The following is a 24,358-nucleotide window of genomic DNA, read 5'->3' on the forward strand; positions in this document are numbered from 1 at the left end:
GCCCAGGCGGAGCTTCTGCAGGGGCGGAGGGCGTCTGCCTGTGCCCAAACCAAACAAGGGGGCTGGGACGAGTCCTCAGAAGCCCGGGGAGAAGTTGTGTGTGAACGCAGAGGGCAGCCAGAGGCAGCGGGGCGGGCAGCCCGAATTTTCCATTAACCTGTAAAGCACAGGGGGCTGAACTTCAAATGGGCTCCAGCGCTGCCCTCGACGTTTATTGCTGCTGTCTTCAGAGATCTTATCGGGAGCTGCTGCTAGGGGCAATGTGACACCGGACTGCAGAGGTATAAAAGACACCCCCGTCCCTCCCCCTGTCCTCTCTAGGCTGGAGGCTGAGCCGCAGTGCAGCCCCAGCGTGTGATGTGGGGAAGGGTCTAAGGGGCTCCGTGAACCAGGAGTGGGGTCTGGGGCAGATATGAACCCTGGGTGCTCCGTGGTTCCCCCTCCCTGGGAAGGATGAGGGGCCTGGAGCATCTCTGTGAGGAGCAAAGGCTGAGAGCCCTGGGGCTGTTGAGCCTGGAGAAGAGCAGCCCCAGAGGGGATCTGATCAATGTTCAGCAAGAGCTAAAGGAGCCGTGGGGGGCAAGAGGCTGGGGCCAGACTCCTGTCAGTGGTGCCCAGGACAGGACAAGAGGCAATGGGCACAAACTGGAACCCAGGAGGTTCCATCTGAGCAGGAGGAGAAACTTATTTGGTGTGAGGGTGCTGGAGGCCTGGAGCAGGCTGCCCAGAGAGGGTGTGGAGTTTCCTCTGGAAAGATTCCAAACACTCCTGTCCATTGTGATCCAGGACAAGCTGCTGTGGATGCCCTGCTTTAGCAGGGGGGCTTGGACTGGATGATCTCTAGAAGTCCCTTCCAACCCTCACCATGCTGCCATTATGTGTCTCATTCAGTCTCTGCTGCCTGGCACAGGAGAGCTGCCAGCTCGCAGCCCTGGGCAATCATTCTGTGTCCCCCTGCCTCTCCATCCCCCTTCCCAGCCCTTTAGTATCCAAAGGGAGTTTTAGCTCCCTGAAGGAAGGTTGGAGTGAGGAGAGGGCAACCTCTCTTTGGTGCCAAACAACAGGACTAGAGGAAATGGTTTCAAGCTGTGCCAAGAGAGGTTCAGGCTGGATGTTAGGAAATATTTCTTCACTGAAAGGCTTCTCAGGCATTGGAATGGTCTGCCCAGGGCAGTGCTGGAGTCACCTTCCCTGGAGGTGTCCAAGCAGCCTCTGGACCTGACACTCAGGGACATGGTTTTGTGTTGACCCTTCATTGCTGGGTGGAGGGTTGGGCTGGATGAGCTCTTCCAACAAGATCTGTTCTGTGACTCCTGGCCAGGCCCATCCTTCTCCCATCCCTGCCTTGGTTTCACTGGGAGATAAAGGAACCTTTTCCTTCCCCGTGTTCAGCCCAGCTCAGTGCCAGGGGCCAGCCAAGCTGATTTACGGGATCTGCCAGCTCCGGGGCAGTATCCCAGGGAAGGGCAAAGGTGCGTGGGAGTCCTGCTCCCATTTTCCATAGTAAATCCCGGTGGGAACTGAATGTTCCCGGGTCAGGGCCGGAGGCGAGCTCCGCGCCGCCTTTCTCTGCTGCTCTGTCCTTGGGCCTTAATCTCAAACCCGTTATCGGCGCTGCCATCGCGCTCGGGCGGCGGCGGTGCCGATCGCGGTGCTTTGGACGTCGCTGCCGGCTATTTTTTTTCCCTCCCTGACCAGCTCGGGGCGGTTGGAGCCGATTCCCCGTTAGCCGCCGCGGTGGGCGGCTGCCGGGTTGCCTCGCTCCGGTTTCGCCGGGTATAAAAGCGGAGAGCCCCTCTCGGTCGCCCCGTCCCTCACCCCGCAGCCAGCCGCGCAGGGGCGATGGCTGAGCTGCCCGTCCCGGAGCTGTCCCCCGCCCTGGCCCGCTGCAGCGGCCGCTTCACCATCAGCACCCTGCTGGGCACGGAGGAGGGGGGCCGGGGTCCCTACGCCCCCAGCGAGGGGGCCGGCTGCGACAGCACCCTCCCGTCCGGCAGCACCCTCTGTACCAGGACCTTCGGCTACAACACGGTGGATGTGGTGCCCGCCTACGAGCACTACGCCAACAGCAGGGGGGTGGGCGACACCAGCAAGGGCCGGCCCTCCCTGGCCGACCTCCACTCTATCCTCAAGGTAAGGTGGGCTTCGGCCGTGCCACCGGCAGGTTTGGCATCCCCTGCCCGTGCCACCGGTTCCCGTGACGCGTCCGTGGCGTGGCGCTTTGTCTCCCGCTTCGTGGTGCTGCACCTGGTGCCAGCGTGGACATCCTCGGGGCAGCCCCAAGAGAAGTCGAAGGGACAAACCCAACTGTTTCCAGCCGTCCTGGCAAGACCTCACCTTCTGGGCACAGCTGGCTGCCTTCAGCCCTGCCTGTCCTCCTCACCTTCCCCCTTTCCCCGCAGCCCGATCCCGGCCGTTTCCACACGCCGCTTGCGGAGCCGCAGCGGAGCAATGGGCTGCCGGAGGCCGGGCCCGAGGAGGTGGCGGAGCAGCCGGACAGAGCGCCCGCAGGAGAGCCCGTCCGCTTCGGCTGGGTGAAGGGGGTGATGGTGAGTGAGAGTCGCCTCGTGGGGAGCAGCCTCCTGCCTTCCCACCCCCACCCCAAGCAGGGCCGTGGTGCCTCTATCCCTCATCACCCCATTTCCCCCCACTGCATCTTTCACAAGCATCTGTGCCCCAAACGTTCCCCGGCCCTCCTCGGCAGCTTTTTCACCCAGAGGTGCGGGAGAACCGGCGTGGCCCTGGCTGATGCCAGGTGGCTGCGTTCTGAGGCTCGGTGCCCATCTCTGTCCCCCCCCCCAGATTCGCTGCATGCTGAACATCTGGGGAGTCATCTTGTACCTGCGCCTGCCCTGGATCACCGCCCAGGCAGGAATCGGTGGGTGCTGTGGCGGGCAGGACAGTGGCACCGGTGGCCCAGGCACCCTGGGCGGCGGTGGAAATGCCCAGCAGCACCGAGTGTGGGGCGATGTCGAGAGTCCTTATGGGTCTCCTAGGGAGGGCAGTGGGGGCTGTGGGGCTGCAGGAATGAAGCGGTGCCCTGTGCCCACAGCCCTGACGTGGCTCATCATCCTGATGTCCGTGACAGTGACCACCATCACTGGTCTGTCCATCTCTGCCATATCCACCAACGGCAAAGTCAAGTCAGGTAGCATGTCCCCTCCAGCCACCCTGGAGGGTCTCCTCCACCCCTGGGGCTGTCCCATGGACGTGAACACCTGGCATGGGCTGCAAGGTGCAGGGGGACCCCGAAAACCGAATCGGGGAGGCATCTAATAACACCTGAAGGTGTCGCCACCACCTCAGGAGGCACCTACTTCCTCATCTCCCGGAGCCTCGGGCCGGAGCTGGGCGGCTCCATTGGGCTGATCTTTGCCTTTGCGAACGCGGTGGCCGTGGCCATGCACACCGTGGGCTTTGCTGAAACCGTCCGGGACCTGCTGCAGGTAGCAAATCAGCTCTCTGTGTGTGTCCCCTGGCTCCTGTCCTCTCCCATCTCCTCCATCCCCAGGCAGGCTATTGACACTTCTGTTGATGCTGGGGCACCGAGGAGCAGCAGCCAGCAGCTGCTCAACCTGGTGGCAGTGCTGGTGGTTTGGTAAGGCAGAGAGCTGCTTCCACCTGTGGATGGTTCCTCTTCCCCAGGAGCACAACTCCCTCATCGTGGACCCCACCAACGACATTCGGATCATCGGGGTGGTCACCGTGACTGTGCTGCTGGGCATCTCCCTGGCTGGCATGGAGTGGGAGGCCAAGGTAAGGCTCCCTTCTTCCACTCACCTGATTCCCTCAGGCTGATGAGAGCTGTTCCTGCTACCCAGCACTCATCCAAGGAGCAGAAGGTGCCCATAGTTCCCTCAAAACGGGGGAAGCTTTCTCCTGATGAGTTCTTCACCACTTCTAGCACCCAAAACCAACCCTTCAGCTGGCTCTTTCTGCTCTGGCAGGCACAGATACTGTTTTTCCTGGTCATCTTGGTTTCCTTCATCAACTACCTGGTGGGGACAGTGATCCCAGCCACTGCTGAGAAGCAGTCAAAGGGCTTCTTCAGCTACCGAGGTGAGTCCACCATGGGTTGGGGTTATGGTCAACAAGTCTAAATACATCACAGGACCTCAACTCTTTGCTGCTGGTGGGGAAGATGTTTGCTATGGGAAGGTGCTCCTTGCTGAGATACGGCACTGAAAGCATGCTGCCTTCATTCTGTGTTACTCACCACCAGTTCTCTCCCTCCATCCAGTACTGAGATGGTTTAGCCAGGAGAAAGGCATTTGGGAGGCCCCAAAAGCTCCTCCTCTGCTTCCTCCCCAGCTGACATCTTTGCCCAGAACTTTGTACCCAACTGGCGTGGACCTGATGGTTCCTTCTTTGGCTTGTTTTCAATTTTCTTCCCATCAGCAACTGGCATCCTGGCTGGGGCAAACATTTCTGGTGACCTGAAGGTGGGTTTGGACCACTGCTGTCTGAGCCTCTCTCAGGGCTCAGCTCCTGGTCTCCTCGGGGCTCAGCTCCTGGTCTCCTCGGGGCTCAGCTCCTGGTCTCCTCGGGGCTCAGCTCCTGGATTCCTCTGGGCTCAGCTCCTGGTCTCCTCCGGGCTCAGCTCCTGGTCTCCTCCGGGCTCAGCTCCTGGATTCCTCCGGGCTTAGCTCCTGGTCTCCTCGGGGCTCAGCTCCTGGATTCCTCTGGGTTCAGCTCCTGGTCTCCTCAGGGCTTAGCTCCTGGTCTCCTTGGGGCTCAGCTCCTGGTCTCCTCCGGGCTCAGCTCCTGGTCTCCTCGGGGCTCAGCTCCTGGTCTCCTCGGATCTCAGCTCCTGGTCTCCTCGGATCTCAGCTCCTGGTCTCCTCAGATCTCAGCTCCTGGTCTCCTCCGGGCTCAGCTCCTGGTCTCCTCGGGGCTCAGCTCCTGGTCTCCTCCGGGCTCAGCTCCTGGTCTCCTCCGGGCTCAGCTCCTGGTCTCCTCGGATCTCAGCTCCTGGTCTCCTCGGGGCTCAGCTCCTGGTTTCCCCAGGGCTCAGCTCCTGGTCTCCTCAGGGCTCTGGTTTTGCTCAAGCTTTTAGACCCTATTTTATTTCTCCTTTGGGCAAGGCTCAGCCAGGAGCTGCTCTGCAGCTTTGTGTCACAATGAGTTCAAACCTCTTCTTGTGTAGCAGCCACAGCTAAAACACCACTTTGGTGGTGCTGCTGGGAAACTGTCTTACATCTCTCTGCACCTTCCTTGGGCAGGATCCTGCTGTAGCCATCCCCAAAGGGACCTTAATGGCCATCTTCTGGACCACTGTCTCCTACTTGGTGCTTTCAGCTACAATTGGTAAGGAGCACGTCCTCGGGTGAGCTGGGTGGGACACCCCACCCTGAAATGGGTGATCTGGGAGGATGCAGGTGGGAGCAAGCAGGAGGAAGATACAGCTGGAAGCAAGCTGTGGACACCAGCACTAACACCTTGGGGTGCATGCTACATGTGCCAGACCTCCTGGCCACCAGGAGCGGGGAAGTGATTGTGCTCCTGTACTGGGCACTGGTGAGGCTGCACCTCAAATACTGTGTTCAGTTTTGGGTCCCTCACTCCAAGAAGGACATTGAGGGGATGGAGGGTGTCCAGAGATGGGCAATGAATCTGGTGAAGGGTCTGGAGAATAGGGCTGGTGAGGAGCAGCTGAGGGAACTGGGATTGGTTTAGTCTGGAGAAGAAGAGGCTGAAGGGAGACCTCATTGCTCTCTACAGCTCCCTGAAAGGAGGCTGCAGTGAAGTTGGGGTTGGTCTCTTCCCTCCAGCATCAAGTGATAGAAGGAGAGGAAATGGCCTGAAATTGTGCCAGAGGAGGGTTAGGTTGGAGATGAGGAAAAACTTCTTTGGTGCAAGAGTGGTCAGGGATTGGCACAGGCTGCCCAGGGAGGTGGTGGAGTCCCCATGCCTGGAGGTGTTCAAGAAACCTGTGGCCATGGCACTGTGGTTTAATGGCCATGGTGGTGTTGGGTTGATGGTTGAACTTGATGATCTCAGAGGGCTTTTCCAACTGAAACAGTTCTAGAATCTATGATTCACTCCTGCCCCCATCGAGAGGGCAAAGCAGCTGATGGCATCGCTCATGGTCGGTCATGCAGTGGAGCAGCTCCAGGGCAGCGCCTTGGGGAACGTCCCAGGCGACAGGACGTGGGGCTGGGTGGTGTGAACCCGATGGCTCTGTCCCTGCTGGTACGGGGTGAGGGCACTAAGCAGACACCGTGTGCCCCCCGCAGGTGCCTGCGTGGTCCGGGACGCCTCGGGCAGCCTGAACGACAGCGTGGCCGTGGGCTCGGCCGGCTGCGAGGGGCTCGCCTGCGCCCTCGGCTGGAACTTCACCGCCTGTGCCCAGCGCCAGAGCTGCCGCTACGGCCTCAGCAACTACTACCAGGTGCCGCTCGGGGCCACCACCCCCCCGCTGCTACCCGCCGGTTGGGGAGCCCAACATCCCCCCAGCAGCCCGGGAGGCACTGTGCTGTCACGGCACCCGTGTAACGGGGGTGTAACTAACTGGGGTGTAACTGGGATGCACTGGGGAGCACATCTTCCTGGGGTTTGTGGGTGCAGCTGGACTTCACTGCCTGGATGAGCAGAGGGCTGGAGCCACCTCTCCTATGGGGACAGACTGAGAGAGTTGGGGCTGTTCAGTGTGGAGAAGAGAAGGCTCCAAGGTGACCTTCTTGTGGCCTTCCAGTATCTGAAGGGAGCTACAAGAAAGCTGGGGAGGAACTTTTTAGGGTGTCAGGGAGTGATAGGACTGGGGGGAATGGATCCAAGCTAGAGGAGGGGAGAGTTAGATTAGATGTTATGAAGAAATTCTTCACCATAAGGATGGTGAGAGACTGGCAGAGGTTGCCCAGGGAGGTGGTGGAAGCTTCATCCCTGGAGGTTTTTGCAGCCAGGCTGGATGTGGCTGTGAGCAACCTGCTGTGGTGTGAGGTGTCCCCATGGCAGGGGGATTGGAACTCGATGCAATTCTATGATACCAGCAACGGAAAAGCCCTGATGGGGCCTGAGGGCTGGAGATCCCTTAGGGCTGTGGCAGAGGTTGATGCAGTGAGGGTGCCAGGTTCCTGACCCCCTGGGTTTTGGGCAGAGCATGAGCATGGTGTCTGGATTCGGTCCCCTCATCACGGCAGGGATCTTTGGTGCTACCCTCTCCTCGGCACTGGCCTGCCTTGTCTCAGCACCTAAAGTCTTCCAGGTGAGGAGGTGGTGTGTCTGTGCCCCCCAGCTCCCATCCCCATGCCCGGTAGCAGGCAATGCTCCTGGATGGGCACTCACCAGCGTGGGGCTTTGCAACATTCAGCAGCCCTGTGGTGAGAAAGATGCTGCCACAGGCAGAGGCATGAGGCCAGCTCAGCCCTTGCTGAACAAATGCAAAAGCTACCACCATGGCTGGAACCCAGGAAGCTCCACCTCAACATGAGGAGAAACTTTGCTGTGAGGGTGCTGGGTCCCTGGAGCAGGCTGCTTGTGGTGTCTCCTTCTCTGGAGACTTTCAGAACCTGTCTGGATATGTTCCTGCATGACCTGCCCTGGGCGATCCTGCTTTGGCTGGGTGGTTGGACTGGAAGATCTCCAGAGGTCCCTTCCACGCCCTACCACTCTATGATTCTACGGCGCTGCCACCCCTTGCCCCCAGCAGTGCCTGCTGTCCCCAACTCCTCATTCCCTGCAGTGTCTCTGCAGGGACCAGCTCTACCCCCTCATAGGTTTCTTCGGGAAGGGCTATGGCCAGAACAGCGAGCCCATCCGTGGCTACATGCTCACCTACCTCATCGCCGTCGGCTTCATCCTCATCGGTAGGTGTTTGCCCCCAGCACCCTCCCAGTGCCCGCTGCCGGCTGGGCGGCTCCATCCCCACCGCTCACATCTCCTCCTCCTCCTCTGCAGCCGAGCTCAACGCCATCGCCCCCATCATCTCCAACTTCTTCCTCTGCTCCTACGCCCTCATCAACTTCAGCTGCTTCCACGCCTCCATCACCAACTCCCCAGGTGGGCCGTGTTGGGCCGGGCCGGGTCGTGCCGTGCCCCGCGGCCCCTACCCGCCGCCCCGTGCTGTTTCCCGGTGGCGGCAGCAGCCGCTCTGTGTGCTTGCATGCAGGCTGGCGACCCTCCTTTCGGTATTACAGCAAGTGGGCAGCACTCTTCGGGGCCACTGTCTCGGTGGTCATCATGTTCCTGCTGACCTGGTGGGCAGCCCTCATTGCCTTCGCCATTGTCATCTTCCTCCTGGGATATGTCCTCTACAAAAAGCCAGGTGGGCGGCGGCGACTCGGCGCTGGGGGTGCTCCAGGAGGGGGCTGGCCTCCCCCTGCCCTGTTGCTAATCCATCTTCTCCATGCAGATGTCAACTGGGGCTCCTCCATGCAAGCCAGCTCCTACAACATGGCCCTCAGCTACTCGGTGGGGCTGAGTGAGGTGGATGAGCACATCAAGAACTACAGGCAAGGGTGGCTCGGTGCTGGGCATGGAGGGAGGGGGATGCAGAGCCAGCTGCCAGCAGCAGCAGACCCAGGATGGCTTCAAGCCCATGGTATAGAATTGTAGAATGGTAGGGATTGGAAGGGACCTCTGAAGATTGAGCCCAACCCCCCTGCCAGAGCAGTGTCACCCAGAGCAGTGTCACCCAGAGCAGGTCACACAGGGATGCATCCAGCTAGGTCTTGAAAGTCCCCAGAGAAGGAGACTCCACCACCTCTCTGGGCAGCCTGCTCCACTCCTCTGTCCCCTTCACAGTGAAGAAGTTTTTCACATCCTCACCACCCCCCTCAGGAGCTGGAAGCCACAGCAGAAGGTGGCTGTCTCCAAAATGCTCTGACCTTTCCATGTGGGCAGAGATGGAAAGCAGGACCAATCCTGCCTGCCTTGTACCAGGTGGATGCAGACACGTTGGTCTCATCTGGTACAAAGAGACCAACAAGCGAGGCTGGACCCTCAGCCACAGGACGTCATCTCATCCTGAAGATGCTCCTATAGCTGCTGTTGGCCAGGTGTGGGAGACCCTCAGTGCCTCCAACCCCCCCTTTTTCTCCCCCTGCCTGCAGACCCCAGTGCCTGGTGCTGACTGGCCCTCCCAACTTCCGCCCAGCCCTGGTGGACTTCGTGGGGACGTTCACCAAGAACCTCAGCCTGATGCTCTGTGGCAACGTGGTGATTGTGAGTCACCTGCCAAAGCTGGCTGGTTCCTTGCCCTGGGGCCTCTAGCCACCCACAAGCTGGCAAATCCTGCAGTGCCCTGCTGGGCTCAGGGGGTGAGGATTGAAACGTGCCCAGTTTGCGTTGCTGCTGGGTGACAGAATGTTTCATCTGGAAGCCTCTCCAGCTTGTTAAGCACTACCAGTGAAGATCTGGGATGTTCCCATGGGCTGATGGCTTCCCTTTGCCAATGGGACAGGGGTGGTCCTGCAGCCCTGAAGCCTCGAGAGCAGCTGGGGACAGGTGGTGCAGCGAACACCAGCTGAGCCACAGGTGTGGCACCGCTGGCACTGGCTGATGACTCCCCAGGTCTCCTGGGGTTCTTGCTGTGATTGCAACCTCCCACGTGTGCACAGTGGTTACAGCCAGGTCTTGCCAATGGTTTGGGAAGAGAGGAGCTGGAGATCCTTGGTGGCAAGGTCCCCAGCTGGAAGGGGCTGCCTGAGGCGCTGCTCCCTCCAGGGGCCGCGGAAGCAGAAGGTGCCGGAGTCCTGGCTGATGGCCGATGGCCACACCAAGTGGCTGATGAAGAGGAAGATCAAAGCTTTCTACACAGACGTGGTGGCTGAGGACCTGAGAAGTGGTGTCCAAATGCTCCTCCAGGTACAGCCATCCCTGCCTGCCTGCTGACTGTCAGGGTCCCTTCTCTTCCATCACAGCTTGGGGAGCTCTGAACCCCCATCCCTAGCCTCCAGATGCCCTCGTTTGCATCGCTGCCCTGTGGACTGCCACCACTGCCTTGCCCTTCTGTCCCTGCAGAGGGGTCTCATGGGGAGGTCTCTCCACAGGCTGCCGGCCTCGGGAAGATGAGACCAAACATCCTGGTGCTGGGCTACAAGAGGAATTGGTGGACAGTGCCCCCTCAGAGCCTGGAGGACTACGTGGGCATCCTGCAGTATGGCCACACTGCTCCCTCTGCCCTCCGGGGACCCTGGCACCTGGCAGGGGCCTCGCGGTTGGGTGTGGGGATGCTGTGGCCCTGCGTGCAGTGTGGTGTCCAGGCTGGCAGTGCCACCTGCCACCAGCTGCCACTGTTAACTGCCCTCTCCTCTCTCCTTCCAGCGACGCCTTCGATTTCAAGTACGGCGTGTGCCTGATGAGGATGAAGGAAGGGCTGAACGTCTCCCGCATCATGCAGGCTCACTGTGAGTGGCTGTGGGCAGCTGGGGATGCCCAGGCACCTGCAGGCTCAGTGTGAGTGGCTGTGGGCAGCTGGGGATGCCCAGACACCTGCAGGCTCAGTGTGAGTGGCTGTGGGCAGCTGGGGATGCCCAGACACCTGCAGGCTCAGTGTGAGTGGCTGTGGGCAGCTGGGGATGCCCAGACACCTGCAGGCTCAGTATGAGTGGCTGTGGGCAGCTGGGGATGCCCAGACACCTGCAGGCTCAGTGTGAGTGGCTGTGGGCAGCTGGGGATGCCCAGACACCTGCAGGCTCAGTATGAGTGGCTGTGGGCAGCTGGGGATGCCCAGACACCTGCAGGTTCACTGTGAGTGGCTGTGGGCAGCTGGGGATGCCCAGGCACCTGCCGGGCCCAGCTGGCACTGTGTCTCCAGCGAAGGTCACAGTCCTGGGGGGGCATTACTCCTGGGTTGGCACCAAAGGGGATGGGGACAGCGGGGTGCTGCCCCACTGCCTATGCTCTTCTGCCCCCTCCCCAGTTAACCCCACGTTCGAGGCAGCGGAGCACCCCGAGAACGGCACCGGCAGCAAAGCAGCCCCGGGCGCAGGTTGGTGCTGGCTCAGGGCCACTTGGAACATCCCTGGTTCCCAGGATTCATTTCTGGGGAGCCAGGTCTGCAGCCAGTGGGGTGGGTTTGGGGCAGAGGTGGGGAGCAGGGCTGGGACCGGGAGAAGCGGTGCTTTTAGTTTGCAGGCAGCGGTGCCCCTCGCTGATGCCAGGACACTCTTGCTCTGGCAGCAGACCCCAGCAGCGTGGCAGGCGAGCAGCAGCCCAGCAGCATCTTCCAGAGCGAGCAGGGCAAGAAGACCATCGACATTTACTGGCTCTTTGATGATGGAGGTAACCATCCCCTGCTGCTGCGGCTTCTGCCAGCTCTCTGCCCAGCTGGCGGGAATCGGCACCTCCGCCACGGTGCCCCTGGGCTGCAGGGTGCCAGGACGTGCCTGGCATCCAGAGCCAGGCAAGCAGGGGTGGGGTTGTCACTGCCATGCCTCCCAACGGGTGTTCTGGGGCCAGGTCTCACGCTGCTCATCCCCTACCTCCTGGGGCGCAAGAAGCGGTGGGGGAAGTGCAGGGTCCGGGTGTTTGTCGGCGGCCAGATCAACAGGATGGACGAGGAGAGGAAGGCGTAAGTGCTGCTGGCCCTGCTCGGCCGCATGGCCACCCTGCTGCCCCCCACCGGTGGGTGCCAGGGGCTCTTCCTCTCCCTGAGCCCCCCCGGGTTTTGCCAATCGGATCGGTGGGCTCCCACCTGGCTGCTTGTGCTTCACTCCCCCAAAACTCCATCTGATTGTGGAGTGGGAGAATCTGGAGTGCAAGGCAAAGACCCTGGCAAGGGCTTTGGCCCAGGCGGGTCCCTGCCAGAGCCACCATGGCAGCTGTGTCCCCTTTCCCTCCCTTCCTCCCCACCTTCCCGAAGGATCGTCTCTCTGCTGAGCAAGTTCCGCCTTGGCTTCCACGAGGTCCACATCCTCCCTGACATCAACCAGAAACCCCGGCCAGAGCAGTAACCTCCTGCTTCTCCTTGTCCTCACCCCCCCCTCCCCAGCACGCCCGAAACCCACCCTGGACCCCCTTCCCTGGCACCGTTCTGCTTGCCTTGCAGCATCAGGAGGTTTGAGGAGCTGATTGCTCCCTTCAGGCTGAACGATGGCTTCAAGGACGAGGCCACAGTGAACGAGCTGAGACAGGGCTGTCCCTGGAAGATTTCTGACGAGGAGGTGGACAAAAACAGAGCCAAGGTAGCCCTGCTGCCAGGCTTGGGTGGGTGGGGGGATCTCCTGCCAAGGCTCCCCTGCTTTTTTTGAGCCCAAATCCAGCCCTTTTGGCAACGATGGTTTGTGAGTGCCACCCCTCTGTGCCTCGCAGTCGCTCCGCCAAGTGAGGCTGAACGAGATCCTGCTGGACTACTCTCGGGACGCGGCGCTCGTTGCCATGTAGGTACCCACCTCATGCCCCACTGACACGGGGTCCTTCTGGGATAGTCCCTTCTCCCTGCAGGGAAACAACCCTTGGAAAGCACCAAGGGGTCCGGTCCTGGGATCTCTGTTGGGAGGGAGGAGGTGGTGTGGGCCCTTTTTAGGGGGAGCAGGTGGCAGGGTGAAGGCCTGACGCTGCCCCTCGCTGCCCGCAGCACGCTGCCCGTGGGCAGGAAGGGGCAGTGCCCCAGCTCCCTCTACATGGCCTGGCTCGAGACCCTCTCACAGGACCTGAGACCCCCCCTCATCCTCATCCGAGGCAACCAGGAGAACGTGCTGACCCTTTACTGCCAATAAACCTCCCTGCTGCCTCGGGATGTGCATTTCTCAGGCCAGTTCTCAGCTCAGGGGGTGGCTGGAGGAGCAGTGATGGCACCTGGGTGCCAGCTCTTGGGAAATGCCACCATGGGCTGCTGCCACCCTCCCACAAAGACTTGGTTGGCACAGCTTGGTCTTTGTAAGGTGTATGTAGAGATAAAATAATGTAGGACTCGCAGTGAAGGTGTTGCTCCAGCCCTGGGTTTAGCCAGAGTTGTGCAGGTGAAGTCTGGGGTCCACTCCTGAGAGCAGCAAGCAGGACCCCCACATATGCTCCCCTGGAAGAGCACAGGGACTGACCCACAGCCCTGGCAAAGCCACTCTCCCAGAGTGAGGGCTGCCCTTGGGTGATTGTTGGTCAACACTGAATCTTGGAGGCTGGGGTGACCCCCACTTTGGGGACAGGGACTCCTCAAAACAGGCTGAGCAGCAGCGAGATGCCATCTGCTGGATGCAGGAGCAAGCCCAGCTCCTACTGGAAGCAAAATGAACCACCAAAGGCAGGACCTTTCCCAGCAGAGACTGGAGAAACACACCTCAACTCACCGTGCTTGTTAATAGCCTTTAATGATCTCACCACCAGCATTAGAAGTGTCAGTAGAAAAATAAAATTTCCAGTTGTCTCTCATACAAAGATTTGTTCATGTTAGCAGGGGGGGAAGCCAGGTGGTGTCTAAATCAGTCCAGCACAGGGGATGTGCACATGTGGAAAGCAGGGTCCACAACTCGCAGCTCCAGCAGTGATGTGTCTCCAGGGCAGGTGGCTTCTCTGCAGGGTGTTCTCCTTGACCAGCAGTCCTGGCTGGGCTCCCTGGGCAGGGGTTCACAGTTCTGCCCAGCCCTGGACACCTCAGCATTGATGTTCTCACAAGCTTTCAGCAACTTCTGGCAAGTTTGTCTGAGCAAAATCTACCAACATCAGCTGAAAAGTGAGGGGATTCCTCTGCTCACCTCGCTTGGGATAAGGAACACAAAGGGAAGACCGAACTGACAGGAGGAATGGATCAGGGAACCTCACTCAGGGTAAGGAACACAAAGGGAAGACCAAACCAACAGGAGGAATGGATTAGGGAACCTCACTCAGGGTAAGGAACACAAAGGGAAGACCGAACTGACAGGAGGAATGGATCAGGGAACCTCACTCAGGGTAAGGCACACAAAGGGAAGACCAAACCAACAGGAGGAATGGATCAGGGAACCTCACTCAGGGTAAGGAACACAAAGGGAAGACCAAACCAACAGGAGGAATGGATTAGGGAACCTCACTCAGGAAAACCACACTGACAGAAGAAAGCTGCCAGCAGTGACCAAGCTGGTGCCTCAGCTCCAGACTACTCCTCCTTCCCATGTGGATCTGGTTTTACTGGCAGGAGATGAGCCAGGATGCCCTACAAGTACTGAGGTGACACCAAGACCTAGCCCCCAGCTCTAGTCCCTGTCAAGACAAGTCAGCAGCAGGTTGTTCACCTTATCTGCCAGAATTCCCTGAAAATGTCCTGACTCCTGAGCACAGAGAGGCACCACCAGCTCCAACCACCCACCTTCCAACACTGGCAACAGTCGGCCAAGCTGCCAGCTCTTCAGTAAAGCAGTTCCACCACCCCCCACCCTCAAAACAGATAGCAAACAGGTTTTGGGTTTGCCCAGCAAGCCATTTTCATTCACTTGTTCTGAGCTCTTAACAGCCTGGGTTTGTCCCCTGCCCACCTCAGCCCCACGACTGCAGAGGACCCACCCTTGTGCCACAACAGTTGGCACACTGATAAAGTGCTTTCCCAGTTGCAACCAGCTTAGTCCTTGCTGATGTGGGCTGCCAGACACTGAGATGGGGGAAAGGGGAGCAGAGTGAGAGCCCAGGACACTGCTTTTTAGCATCACCTGAAAGCTAAGGCTAGACCTGCCTTAAGTCCCATGAGAGACTTTTAATGCAGCCAGGATACTTCACATAGATTAAACCAGCGACTCCAGACACACACTCTGTAAGGAGCCATTTGAGATGGGAAGGGGGCAAGACATCAGTGAGAGAGCACTCTTCCTGCTTTTTCCCTGGGGGAAGAAGCACAGAGGGAAGGGCAGCCCCAGCTTTTCCCCAAGGGAATGATGTGGAAGGAAAAGCAGCTCTCTACAAGCAGCACAGCACACAGGGCACTCCAAAGATCCCAAGCTCAGGGCATGCCATGGTGCTTGGACCTCACCTACCTAAGGAGAAGGACTCACATGAAAGCCTTTCCTAAAATGCACAGCTTTATTCCTTAAGATGAGCTCAAATCTGGAGTCATCTCAGTAAGAAGCACCTGAGAAACACCTCTCACCATCAGCTCACTCCAGAGAAGTTAACACAGAGAGAAATTGTTTGTTGTGATCAACACAAGGCCCTGCTGAGGATTGTTCCAGCACACAGGACATGGAGTTCATGGAAAAAACACTGGCCTTAGGGAATGCTGCAGGTACAAAAGGTGAGCTGGTTTGGAAACCAAAGGAGTTCAACAGAAGCATGGATGGGACATGTCCTGCAAGGCTGGAGACACACAGAACCTGACCTCACAGCCCACATGAACATGGCTGGGTCACAAGCAGGGACCTCAGCAAAGCCACAGGGCTGGCTACACCACCCTGCTTCAGCCTCCAAGATTACCTCAGTTTCCCCAAGGGCCCCCAAAACACCCAGCCCCCAGAAAGCACCCAGCTGACTAGCTAAGAGCCCTGCCTTTGTGGCACACCTCTGGGCAAAGGGTAGACCTAAGAGTTAGTTAAAAGTCACTTAAAACCAAGCAAATTAAAAGAATTAATTAGAGGACAACCAGGCTGCCTGCCAGCAAAGGGTGATGTGGGGCTCTGCTCACATTGCCAGTCCCTGATGGGACATGGGAATGATTCAGGCTCTTCCTGGGATGCTCACAGCATCCCATGCACAGGCACACTGCAGGCTGGACACCAAAACCATGGCACACTCCTCACCTCTGTGCCTAGGAAGCCCCAAGCCATGACAGCCCAGTGCCAACCATGAGGTTCAGCAGCGTGCTGAATTTCACAGGAGCTGGGCAGCGAGGTTGAGAGCTCAGTGCAGACACCCAAACCCTCCACACCCACCTCCAACTGATCAGCAAGTCAGAGGGGAGCAGAGAAGCTAAAAACTAGGAGTCTCCTTCATGCCTGAGAAGCAACAACACAGGCTCACAGGTGTGCCCTGGGCTTTCCAGCATGGGCAGCAGGGTTAGGTACTTCACCTCTGGGGCAGGCCCAGGAGAGCTTCACCATAATAACATGCAGCAAAAGAGCAATTTTTCTTTTGCCAGTGCTTATTCCCCCTGCCACAGCATCCACAGTCACAGTTCTCAGCTGCAAACCTGCACTTCCATCTGTCTAAAATGATCATTCCTTTTGCTGCTCCCAAAGTCACTCTGACCAAGACCTGGTGTTAGGAAGCTTGGGGCAAAAAGAAAGAAAATCAATACTCTGATTTAAAAAAAGAAAACCCACAAAAATCACATTAAAAACCCTCAGGTTCACTGCAAACAAAGCAGCCAGAGGTCAAAGCATTAAGTGAGCTCTGAAGACAGCACATCACTCTGTAGCCTCGGGACAGCTGGTGTCACCTCTCAGTTAATGTCCTGTTGCTACAGCTCACCACTGGTAAAAGGGATCTGTGCCTCCTCCTCCTCCAGAAGCCCTCTTCCTATCCTCCAGGGAAATGGAGTTTCACTTGGCACTTCATGTTACCCAAAAAGTAACAAAATTCACAGGGTTTAGCTTAATTTCCAGCCACACTGGAGGCAGGAGCAGACCTTCATGTAGCCTTTGGCCGGTGGAGAAGCACATGCTGAGGGATGCCTCAAGTTGTGCTCCCTCAGGATTTGTTTCCAAGAAGGAGCAGGCAGCAGGTCCTTTGCTCTTCCTTTGATCTGGGATCTTGAGAGTCCGAGGAAGAGCTAGAGAGTGGCTAAAATCCGCAGGAAGGAGACCACCACCACGCAGAATGTCTGCCCCACTCCTAAAATGAGGGCTTCAAAGGGAATCATTTTTTTCCCAGCAGCTCTGTAAACTCCAGCAATAGCAGCACCTGCAGAGAGAGGGGAAAAAGCCACACTGTGAGCGTGTGGTTTGTAACCCAGAGGTGAAGGGGGGGGGTCTTGGAAGGTGTAAGAGCAAGGCAGAGAACACTGGAGGTCTGCAGGGGAGGGCTCTCAACCCTTGTGCACTGGCTGGCAGAGATGCCTGGCTGGGTTTACCATAACAATCCCCAACACATGCTGGTGGCAAGAGGTAAACTGTCGGCTGAAGCCTCCGGGAGGTGCAGAGGTCGAGGTGGTTTTGGGCATGCTCTCCCCACAAGGTTCTTTACACCACAGCCATCAGGCTGCAATCTTACCCAGTTCTAGGCAAACCCTCTAAGTCTCAAGAGGAGAAGCTGAGGGACCTGTGGTTGCTCACCCTGGAGAAAAGGAGGCTCAGGGGAGACCTTCTGCCTCTCTACAACTCCCTGAAAGGCAGCTGGAGCCGGGGGTGTGTGTGTGTGGTCTCCTCTCCCAAGTAGCAAGTGATAAGACAAGAGGAAATGACCTCAGGTTGCACCAGGGCAGGACATGAGGAACAATTTCTTCCCCAGAATGGTTGCCAAGGCCTGGAGCAGGCTGCCCAAGGCAGTGGTGGAGTCCCCATCCCTGGAGGAATTGCACTTGAGTAGACGCTGAAGGACGTGGTTTAGTGGTGACCCAACAGCTGGATTGGGTGATCTTAGAGGTCTTTTCCAGCCTAAATGACTCTAAGTGGCTTTTCTCCAAGGACTCAGAGACCTGGAAGCCCACCTGCCTCTGCACCCAATGGGCACATTTGGTACCCTGGCAAAGAGCTCAATGAGTGGGATGGTCCAACTTTCCAGAGGAGGAAAAATAAGCTAAGCGTTATTCCCTCTATCCCCGAGTACGCTGCGGTTTGACACTGTTCCAAAGGCAACCTCTGATTGCTACTGAGCCACCCGACCGATATTTTCGACTATCTATCTACCGTACTTGTTAAGATGCCGGCGGTAATGGGTCCCACGATGCCCATCAGCAGGAGGCTCACGGACATGAACCTGCCGTACTTGTGATGTCGGAGCGTGAAGAGCGCTAGCAAAGCGGCCGGGACGTGGAAGGAGAGGGAAGAGACGAGAGCCCACAGAAAGACGCCATACCACATCTCTGTGGAGAGAGAAGGGCCGTAAGGCAGGCTCGAGGCCCACAGGCCTCCGGCGGAGGCGGCGAGAGGGACCTGCTCCGAGCAGGCCCCCGCGGCGGGGAGAGTACCTGGGAAGGTGGACAGCGGGCTGGAGTAGGTGGTAGTGCCATTGCCCACGCGGGGCACCAGGCGGAGGCTCAGGATCTGCTGCAGAAGCCCACCACCACCGCCCGCTTCGCCGCCCTCCATCCCTCCACCGGCACCGCCGCCGCCATCCGCCGCCTCCTCTTCCGCCCGCCCCCTTCCGCCCGTTGCAGCCAATGGGAAGCGTTGCAGGGTGACAGACACCCCCCTCCGCCACCCGCCACCCGCTGCCGAGTGCCAGCGGAGCTGGGCCCCGGTCCCGCCCCCGCGCTGCCATGGCAACGGCTCTCGGACGCAAAGGATGCCGGGAGCCTCTTGGCACCGAAAGGCCCCTTCGGCGCATGGGGAGGTGTCATTGGCTGGGGCTGGTGAGACGCTCTAGCCTGCCGGTTGAGCTCTCCTCACTGATCCCACTTGCTTAGCGCCGCTTTGGAGGCGCAGGTCATCCTCCAGCCCGCCAGGGAGAGCCCGCGGCCCACGGTGACGCTCTAGGCGAGGGCGGGCGCGAAAAGGAGGAGGAGGGGGCGGTGACGCGGGTGTGTGAGGCGACGGCGGCGGGGTTGGCACCATGTCGGGCTCGGAGGAGGAGGAGGAGTATTCCTCGTCCGAGGATGAAGACTACGTCCCTTCAGGTGAGCGGGGCCGGGGAGCGGGGAGATAGTCCTGCCAGTCCCGGCTGTCCCGGTCCTGGTGGTGCCGGGTGCGGTGCTCATTGGCTGTGCTTGCAGGTGCGGAGTACAGCGAGGACGACGTGAGCGAGCTGGTGCAAGAAGAGCCGGTGGAGAGCCCGCGGCCACCCCGCCGCAAGAGGAGTCCCCGCCGCCCCGGCAGCAGGTACGGCCTCGGGCGGAGCCACCTCTGCTTCTGCACAGACAAGGGGTGCCCGGTGGGGAAATCGCCTTAGCTCTGCCTGGCACGGCGGGGAGCCGCCACCACCGGCGCTCGTTCTGCTGTTTTTTGGGGCTGAGAAACGCTTTTCTTCATGTCGCTGTAACGTCAGAGGCAGAGATCCTCAGGCTTGGAAGACACCGGGCCTGAAAACCTGCCCCAGGTCCTTACTATCTTCCTTTTAATAAGCCTCTCTTAAGCACAAAGCATGTTTCATTGGGAGGAAACCTGCGTATATACCCAAGTTATTTAAGCTTGGTTCCTATGCAGCTCAAGTTCTCCTCTCTTAGTATCCTGGAGTCTCTTCCATCCTTACACATACACCCAAGTGCCTGCCCACTTCAGGGGGCTGCCTGCTGCCATCTCCCTGGGTTTTCTGAACAGCAGCATCTTTTAATTGTGTAGCTTCACCCCCCGAGAGTATGGGAAACCTCCCAGGTCGAATGTCTTGGAGAGAATATGAGATCCTATATGGCTTCAGCCATGCTCATGGTTCAGCTCTGGAACTATGCTGCAGCACCTCAATGTCTGTTGGTTGTTTTTTTCTGGCATCTGCTTCCAGAAAGAGGAAGAAAGGAGGCCTCTTGCTAGAGCCAGATGAGAAAGAGGAAGAAAAGGCCCAGCAGAACGAAGAGGAGGAGAAGGGAGAGGAAGAGGAGGAAGTGGATAACGTAGAGCAGGTGGAAAGAAACAGAGAGGAAGAAGAGAAAAAGAAAGAGGATGCTCTTTGGGCCCGTTTCCTTAGTGACGTGGGAGAGAAGCCCAGAGCAGGAGCTGCCATGCAAGCAACGCAAGCGAAGAAGGTAACAGGGGCCTGGGCCTTCAACCAGGGAGTGTGGGAAGGGCTGGAAGCTTTAGAGCACCCAGCAATGTTTCTGGCTGGTGCCAGATGTCATAGCTGGGAAGAGGCTTGGTTTACCCCTTCCCCTTCTGCTTTGTAAGCCTGGAGCCCCACCATGGGACAGGCTGTTGGTTTCTTTCTAACTGAGGAGGTCTGTGGTCTGGGGATGCTGCTTATGGAGCTGCTTGTTGCCCTGTTGGCTTCTCTTTGTGGTCCTGGAGTCTCCTTAGGGCATAGCAGCAGCAGAGAGGTTCAGCCTGAGTTGTGCTTGTGGGCACAGGTGTTCCCCAAGGTTTGTACCTTTCCTGACCCTCCCGTGCTGCCATCTCTGTGCCTTTATTCTCATACAGTGAGGGGGTCTGGAGGGTTCTACCTGTTGGGATGGACATCTGTAGTAAGAAGAAATCAAGGTGTGATTTTGCCTTGCAAAGTCTTCCACAGTGAAGGTGGTAGAAGGGAAGAAGGAACCCAGACTGACTCTCTTGCTCAAATTGTCTGGGTTTTTTGTTTTGGTTTGGTTTTTTTCTGAGTGGTCAGCTAAAAAGGTAGTTTGTGATAAAAGTCTGAACTCTTGTCTCAGTGATGCCTGGCAAGTTCTCCCTCACTGTGTGAAGCTTCTTTCTACACCTGTTGGAAGGCTGCAGCACAAGTGTACCTCTTGTCATCTTTGCTGGCGGCTTTCATCTGAGCCCTCCTCCTTCTCCCCACCTCAGTTGTCACTGGCTGAGGGGCTGAGGTGGTTGCAGGTGGAATCAGAGAGCAGGAGAGAGGAGAAACTCTCTTCTGAGCAGTTCTGCCTTTATAGGCTGACTGCTAAACCAGAAATGGCCTTTGAAAGTTCCTCCATAGCCTAGAATCATTCATGGGGAAGATGCAGTTCCTCTCTTCTCTTCACGAACTTCTTAAATTGGTCATCTTGAAGAAAGCTGGGGTGTGTGGTTGATGTAGAACCAGAATTCAGGGGATTGTTTTGATTATTTATAGTCTGAGATTGGTTTTTCTTTCATGTGTGCTGTTGAAAGGTGTAGCTGTGACTGAGTAAATTAAGAGGTGGTGTTGACAAATTGCTTCATAAAGATATTTCCTTCTCAAAGAGGCATCATTGACAAGGAGCTTCATCTCTTCAGGATTCTCTGGGAAGATCAGCCTTGCTGTTCCTCCTGGTGGCTTGTGTTCTATATTCTTGGGTTAAAATAAACATTTCTGTGTGATCCACCCTTGGGAGCTTCAGTTTTGGGGGGAGCTGAGTCTTCAGGCTTTTGCTTGCTTTCTGAACTACATCGGAGTATTCATGCTCTTTCCTAAATTGAATTGCTATTTCATTTCTCTTTTGGAGGCTGTTTTGATCCTTGAGCTCCACTGCAAGCCTGGAACCCAAGCAGGGAATTCCCTTCTAGTGGCAGAGGTGTTTGTTTCCTTTCCTTGTCCCTCGGGGACTTGCCTTTGTCCTTGCAGTGCTACCCAAGGTGTGCCCTCAGCCCCTCAGTGGAACAATTTGTCTTGGCACAAGAAGTGCATTGCTTTACTTTCTCCTTTCCTGTGCTTTGTAGGCTGAAGAAGAGAAGAGTGGGAACAAGCTTCAGGAGAAACCAAAAGAGTCTGAGAAGCCAAAAGACTCAGGAAAAGTGACAATCACCAAAGTGTTTGATTTCGCTGGTGAGGAAGTCAGGTGAGTTGGCAAAACGTGACTCATCCCTGCAGGCTCAGAGCAGCCTGGGTGCTGCAGGCAGGCTGGAGACAGGCTGTGAAGCTGTGTGCCTTCTCCTTTGTCCTTTACACTGTTTGGTTTTGTCATGAGCACAAACAGGCCTGAAGGAGAGTGAGGCCAAGGTTTTTCTGCCCAAGGGCTGCAGCATACACTTCTAGGCAGCCCTGAGTCTTTTCTCAGCTTCAGACTGTGCCTGTAAATCCACTGGGGTTTTCCCACCTGGGTAGTTGGTAGAGCTTCCTGGTGATACCCTGTGAAGGCTGAAGCAAAGAGAAGTGTGGACCCACAGGAGTCTAGCCCAAGCTCTGTGCTAGGGGCAGGATATTTGCTGGCACTTTTCCTGCTGATGTTCACAATCCACTGCAAAGAGCTGCAGACAGTAAGAGGCATTTTGCTGAGCAGCTGAGCGCTTCAACCTCTGAAAGAGCTGCCATGAAGGTGATGAGCTGGGTTAAAACCACCCTTGAGGCTGAGTTTGGGCTGCAAGGAGCCTCTCAGGATGGGCTGCAAAAAAGCAGCAGTTGTTTTTTAAGAGCAGAACTGAGGGGCCTGGGTGAAGGCAGGTGAAATCTGACTGTGATGTAGCCCTGGGGCTATTGCCATGGTGGTGGTTTGTTTTGTGTAGGTGTGGTTTATTGTATTTCCTTCTGTTTAGGTGTAGTTGCAAACCTGGTTTTGTCAGATTGTTGTGTGACAGCAGAGGGCAGCAGCTCCCAGCAGTAACACCCAGGAGGAGGAAGCAGAGAGTTGGGGCTTTGGCTTTTAATGGCAGTGCTGCTGCTGCCTGAGCTGTTTGAACGTCTGGGGACAGCTGTGAGCTGCAGCAGCGATTTCCCTCTTTCCCTGCATAATCCAGGCTGTAGGAATACCTTTCATTCACTGGGAAAGTGGCAAAAAGCTATGGTCTGCAGCTTTCCTGAGAGAGAGTATCCATCATGCTCTGTCTGCAAAGGAAAGGCAAAGTGTTTCCTGTGGGGAGAGAAAAATCTGTTGCCAGGATCACAGGTAGACGGTTTGTCTTCTGATGCACACTCCCTCCCTCAGCCACCACTTTGTTTGTCCCCATTTTCCTGGTTCAAAGGTGGTGTCCTTCCAGGTGGGAAGGTGTAGGATCACAGGGGGTGTTGTACAAAAGCCTTGTTGGGCTCTGAGGTGTCATCAGGTGGCAGAAGGAGAACTGCATTCCTGGGGGGGCACCCTCGGTAAGTTTGCAGATGATGGCAAGTTGGGTGGGAGTGTGGATCTGCCGGAGGGTCTGGAGGCTCTACAGAGGGATCTGGACAGGCTGGATCCATGGATTGAGGCCAATTGTGTGAGATTCAACAAGGCCAAGTGCCAGGTCCTCCGCTTGGGTCACAACAACCCCATGAATGCTTCAGGGATGGGGCAGAGTGGCTGGAAACTGCCTGGTGGAAAAGGAACTGGGGGTGCTGGTCAGCAGTGGCTGCAAAGGAGCAGCAGTATGCTCAGGTGGCCAAGAAGGCCACCAGCATCCTGGCCTAGATCAGCAATAGTGTGGCCAGCAGGAATAGACCAGGGATCACCCCCCTGTACTGAGCACTGGTGAGGCTGCACACCAAATATTGGGTTCAGTTTTGAGCCACTCACTCCAAGAAGGGCATTGAGGTGCTGGAGTGTGCCCAGAGAAGGGCAACAAAGCTGGGGAAGGGTCCAGAGCACAGGTCTGGTGAGGAGCAGCTGAGGGAACTGAGGTTGTTCAGCCTGGAGAAAAGGAGGCTGAGGGGAGACCTTTTGCCACTCTACAACTCCTTGAAAGGAGGTTGGAGTGAGGTGGAGGTTGGTCTCTTCTCCCAAGGGACAAGTGAAAGGACAAGAGGAAATGGCCTCAAATTACCCTAGGGGAGGTTTAGGTTGGACATAAGAAACAATTGCTTCCCTGAAAGGGTTTTCAAGGCCTGGAAGAGGCTGCCCAGGGCAGGGGTGAAGTCCCCATCCCTGGAGGGCTTTCAGAGCTGTGTATTCTGTGATGGGTGATGTTCACTGAAGGCATCAGGGAAACTTTCTCTGCCCTTCAAAAAATGACTTGTCTTACACAAATAGAACTTGTCCAGGGCTCCTAAGATGCTGAGCTTGTGCTTTTGACATCAGTATCTTATTATAAAGTTTTTTTAAGAGCTATTGCAAGTTAGATAAAAGCTTCTTTTTCTGCTCCACTTGCTTTTTAGTGTCCTTTGTACAGCTCAGTACTGACTGGATGATCTTTTGAGGTCCTTTCCAGCCCCTAACATTCTGTCATTCTATGGTTCTGGGACTGTTTTCCTTGGGGAGCTGCAAAGGAATTGATGCAAGTTTCTGTAGTTTGATTAAAAACTTTTTAATCGATTTTTTTTTTTTTTTTTAACCAAAACAACAATAAGTTAACCTAGAACAGCCTCAGGGAGAAGCTTAGGAAGTGTGGGTCAGATGAGTGGACAGTGAGGTGGGCTGGGAACTGGCTGAAGGACAATGCTCAGAAGGTTGTGATCAGCAGAAAAGAGTCTAGTTGGAGGCCTGTAGCTTGTGGTGTTCCCCAGGGTTAGGACTGGATGTAGTCATCTTCAATGTCTTCATTGGTGACCTGGATGAAGAGACAAGAGTGGATCCTCAGGCAGTGATGCAGAACTGGGAGGAGTGGCTGTCACACTGCCAGGCTGTGCTGCCAGTCAGCCTGACCTGGCCAGGCTGGAGAGCTGGGCAGAGGGGACCTCGTGAAGCTCAACAAGGGCAAGTGTGGGGTCCTGCGGATGGGGAGAAATAACTTTCTGCACCACTACAGGGGGGATGGGGTCTGCTAGGAAGCAGCTGTGTGGAAAAGGACCTGGGAGTGCTGGGGGACAACAGTTGCCCATGAGCTAGCAATGTGCTCTTGTGGCCAAGAAGGCCCCAGTGGTCTCCTGGAGTGAAAGGAGAGTGTGGCCAGCAGGTGCAGAGAGGTTCTGC

At 57.0% G+C, this 24,358-nt stretch overlaps 3 protein-coding genes across 3 annotated transcripts in view; 2 read left to right on the plus strand and 1 right to left on the minus strand.

Annotated features, from left to right (window-relative positions):
- Window positions 1–1,842: 1,842 nt before the first annotated feature.
- SLC12A3 (solute carrier family 12 member 3) lies at window positions 1,843–12,659 on the plus strand. The gene is made up of 26 exons (XM_054389913.1): window positions 1,843–2,133; window positions 2,403–2,549; window positions 2,803–2,878; window positions 3,053–3,148; window positions 3,307–3,446; window positions 3,646–3,756; window positions 3,948–4,059; window positions 4,312–4,442; window positions 5,223–5,307; window positions 6,237–6,391; window positions 7,097–7,204; window positions 7,682–7,805; window positions 7,897–7,998; window positions 8,108–8,263; window positions 8,351–8,450; window positions 9,051–9,162; window positions 9,664–9,804; window positions 9,990–10,096; window positions 10,264–10,346; window positions 10,862–10,934; window positions 11,135–11,223; window positions 11,401–11,512; window positions 11,804–11,890; window positions 11,990–12,125; window positions 12,253–12,320; window positions 12,518–12,659. The coding sequence occupies exons 1-26, from the start codon at window positions 1,843–1,845 to the stop codon at window positions 12,657–12,659; spliced, it is 3,084 nt and encodes a 1,027-aa protein (XP_054245888.1).
- A 3,767-nt stretch (window positions 12,660–16,426) lies between these two features.
- On the minus strand, window positions 16,427–18,086 carry TMEM170A (transmembrane protein 170A). Its single transcript, XM_054389803.1, has 3 exons — window positions 17,966–18,086; window positions 17,690–17,860; window positions 16,427–16,740 (listed from the first exon to the last, which is right to left on the minus strand). Exons 1-3 carry the CDS (start codon window positions 18,084–18,086, stop codon window positions 16,610–16,612), a joined length of 423 nt encoding a protein of 140 aa, XP_054245778.1. The 3' UTR covers window positions 16,427–16,609.
- A 463-nt stretch (window positions 18,087–18,549) lies between these two features.
- CFDP1 (craniofacial development protein 1) overlaps window positions 18,550–24,358 on the plus strand; it is an 85,323-nt gene continuing 79,514 nt past the window's right edge. Inside the window, exons 1-4 of the mRNA XM_054389696.1 lie at window positions 18,550–18,613; window positions 18,710–18,815; window positions 19,432–19,672; window positions 21,261–21,379. Coding sequence (XP_054245671.1) covers window positions 18,550–18,613; window positions 18,710–18,815; window positions 19,432–19,672; window positions 21,261–21,379 — 530 coding nt within the window. The remainder of the gene's footprint in view (window positions 18,614–18,709; window positions 18,816–19,431; window positions 19,673–21,260; window positions 21,380–24,358) is intronic.

The sequence above is a fragment of the Indicator indicator genome, chromosome 19 (assembly GCF_027791375.1).
Source record: "Indicator indicator isolate 239-I01 chromosome 19, UM_Iind_1.1, whole genome shotgun sequence".
In the NCBI taxonomy this organism is placed as follows: domain Eukaryota; kingdom Metazoa; phylum Chordata; class Aves; order Piciformes; family Indicatoridae; genus Indicator; species Indicator indicator.

Coding starts and splice junctions, on each gene's coding strand:
- SLC12A3 (XM_054389913.1), top strand. CDS start 1,843: ATGGCTGAGCTGCCCGTCCCGGAGCTGTCCCCCGCCCTGGCCCGCTGC. Junction 9,805..9,989: donor GTGTCCAAATGCTCCTCCAG/GTACAGCCATCC, acceptor GTCTCTCCACAG/GCTGCCGGCCTCGGGAAGAT. Junction 12,126..12,252: donor TGGACAAAAACAGAGCCAAG/GTAGCCCTGCTG, acceptor TGTGCCTCGCAG/TCGCTCCGCCAAGTGAGGCT.
- TMEM170A (XM_054389803.1), bottom strand. CDS start 18,086: ATGGAGGGCGGCGAAGCGGGCGGTGGTGGTGGGCTTCTGCAGCAGATC. Junction 17,861..17,965: donor CCCGCTGTCCACCTTCCCAG/GTACTCTCCCCG, acceptor CTCTCTCCACAG/AGATGTGGTATGGCGTCTTT. Junction 16,741..17,689: donor TACCGCCGGCATCTTAACAA/GTACGGTAGATA, acceptor CTCTCTCTGCAG/GTGCTGCTATTGCTGGAGTT.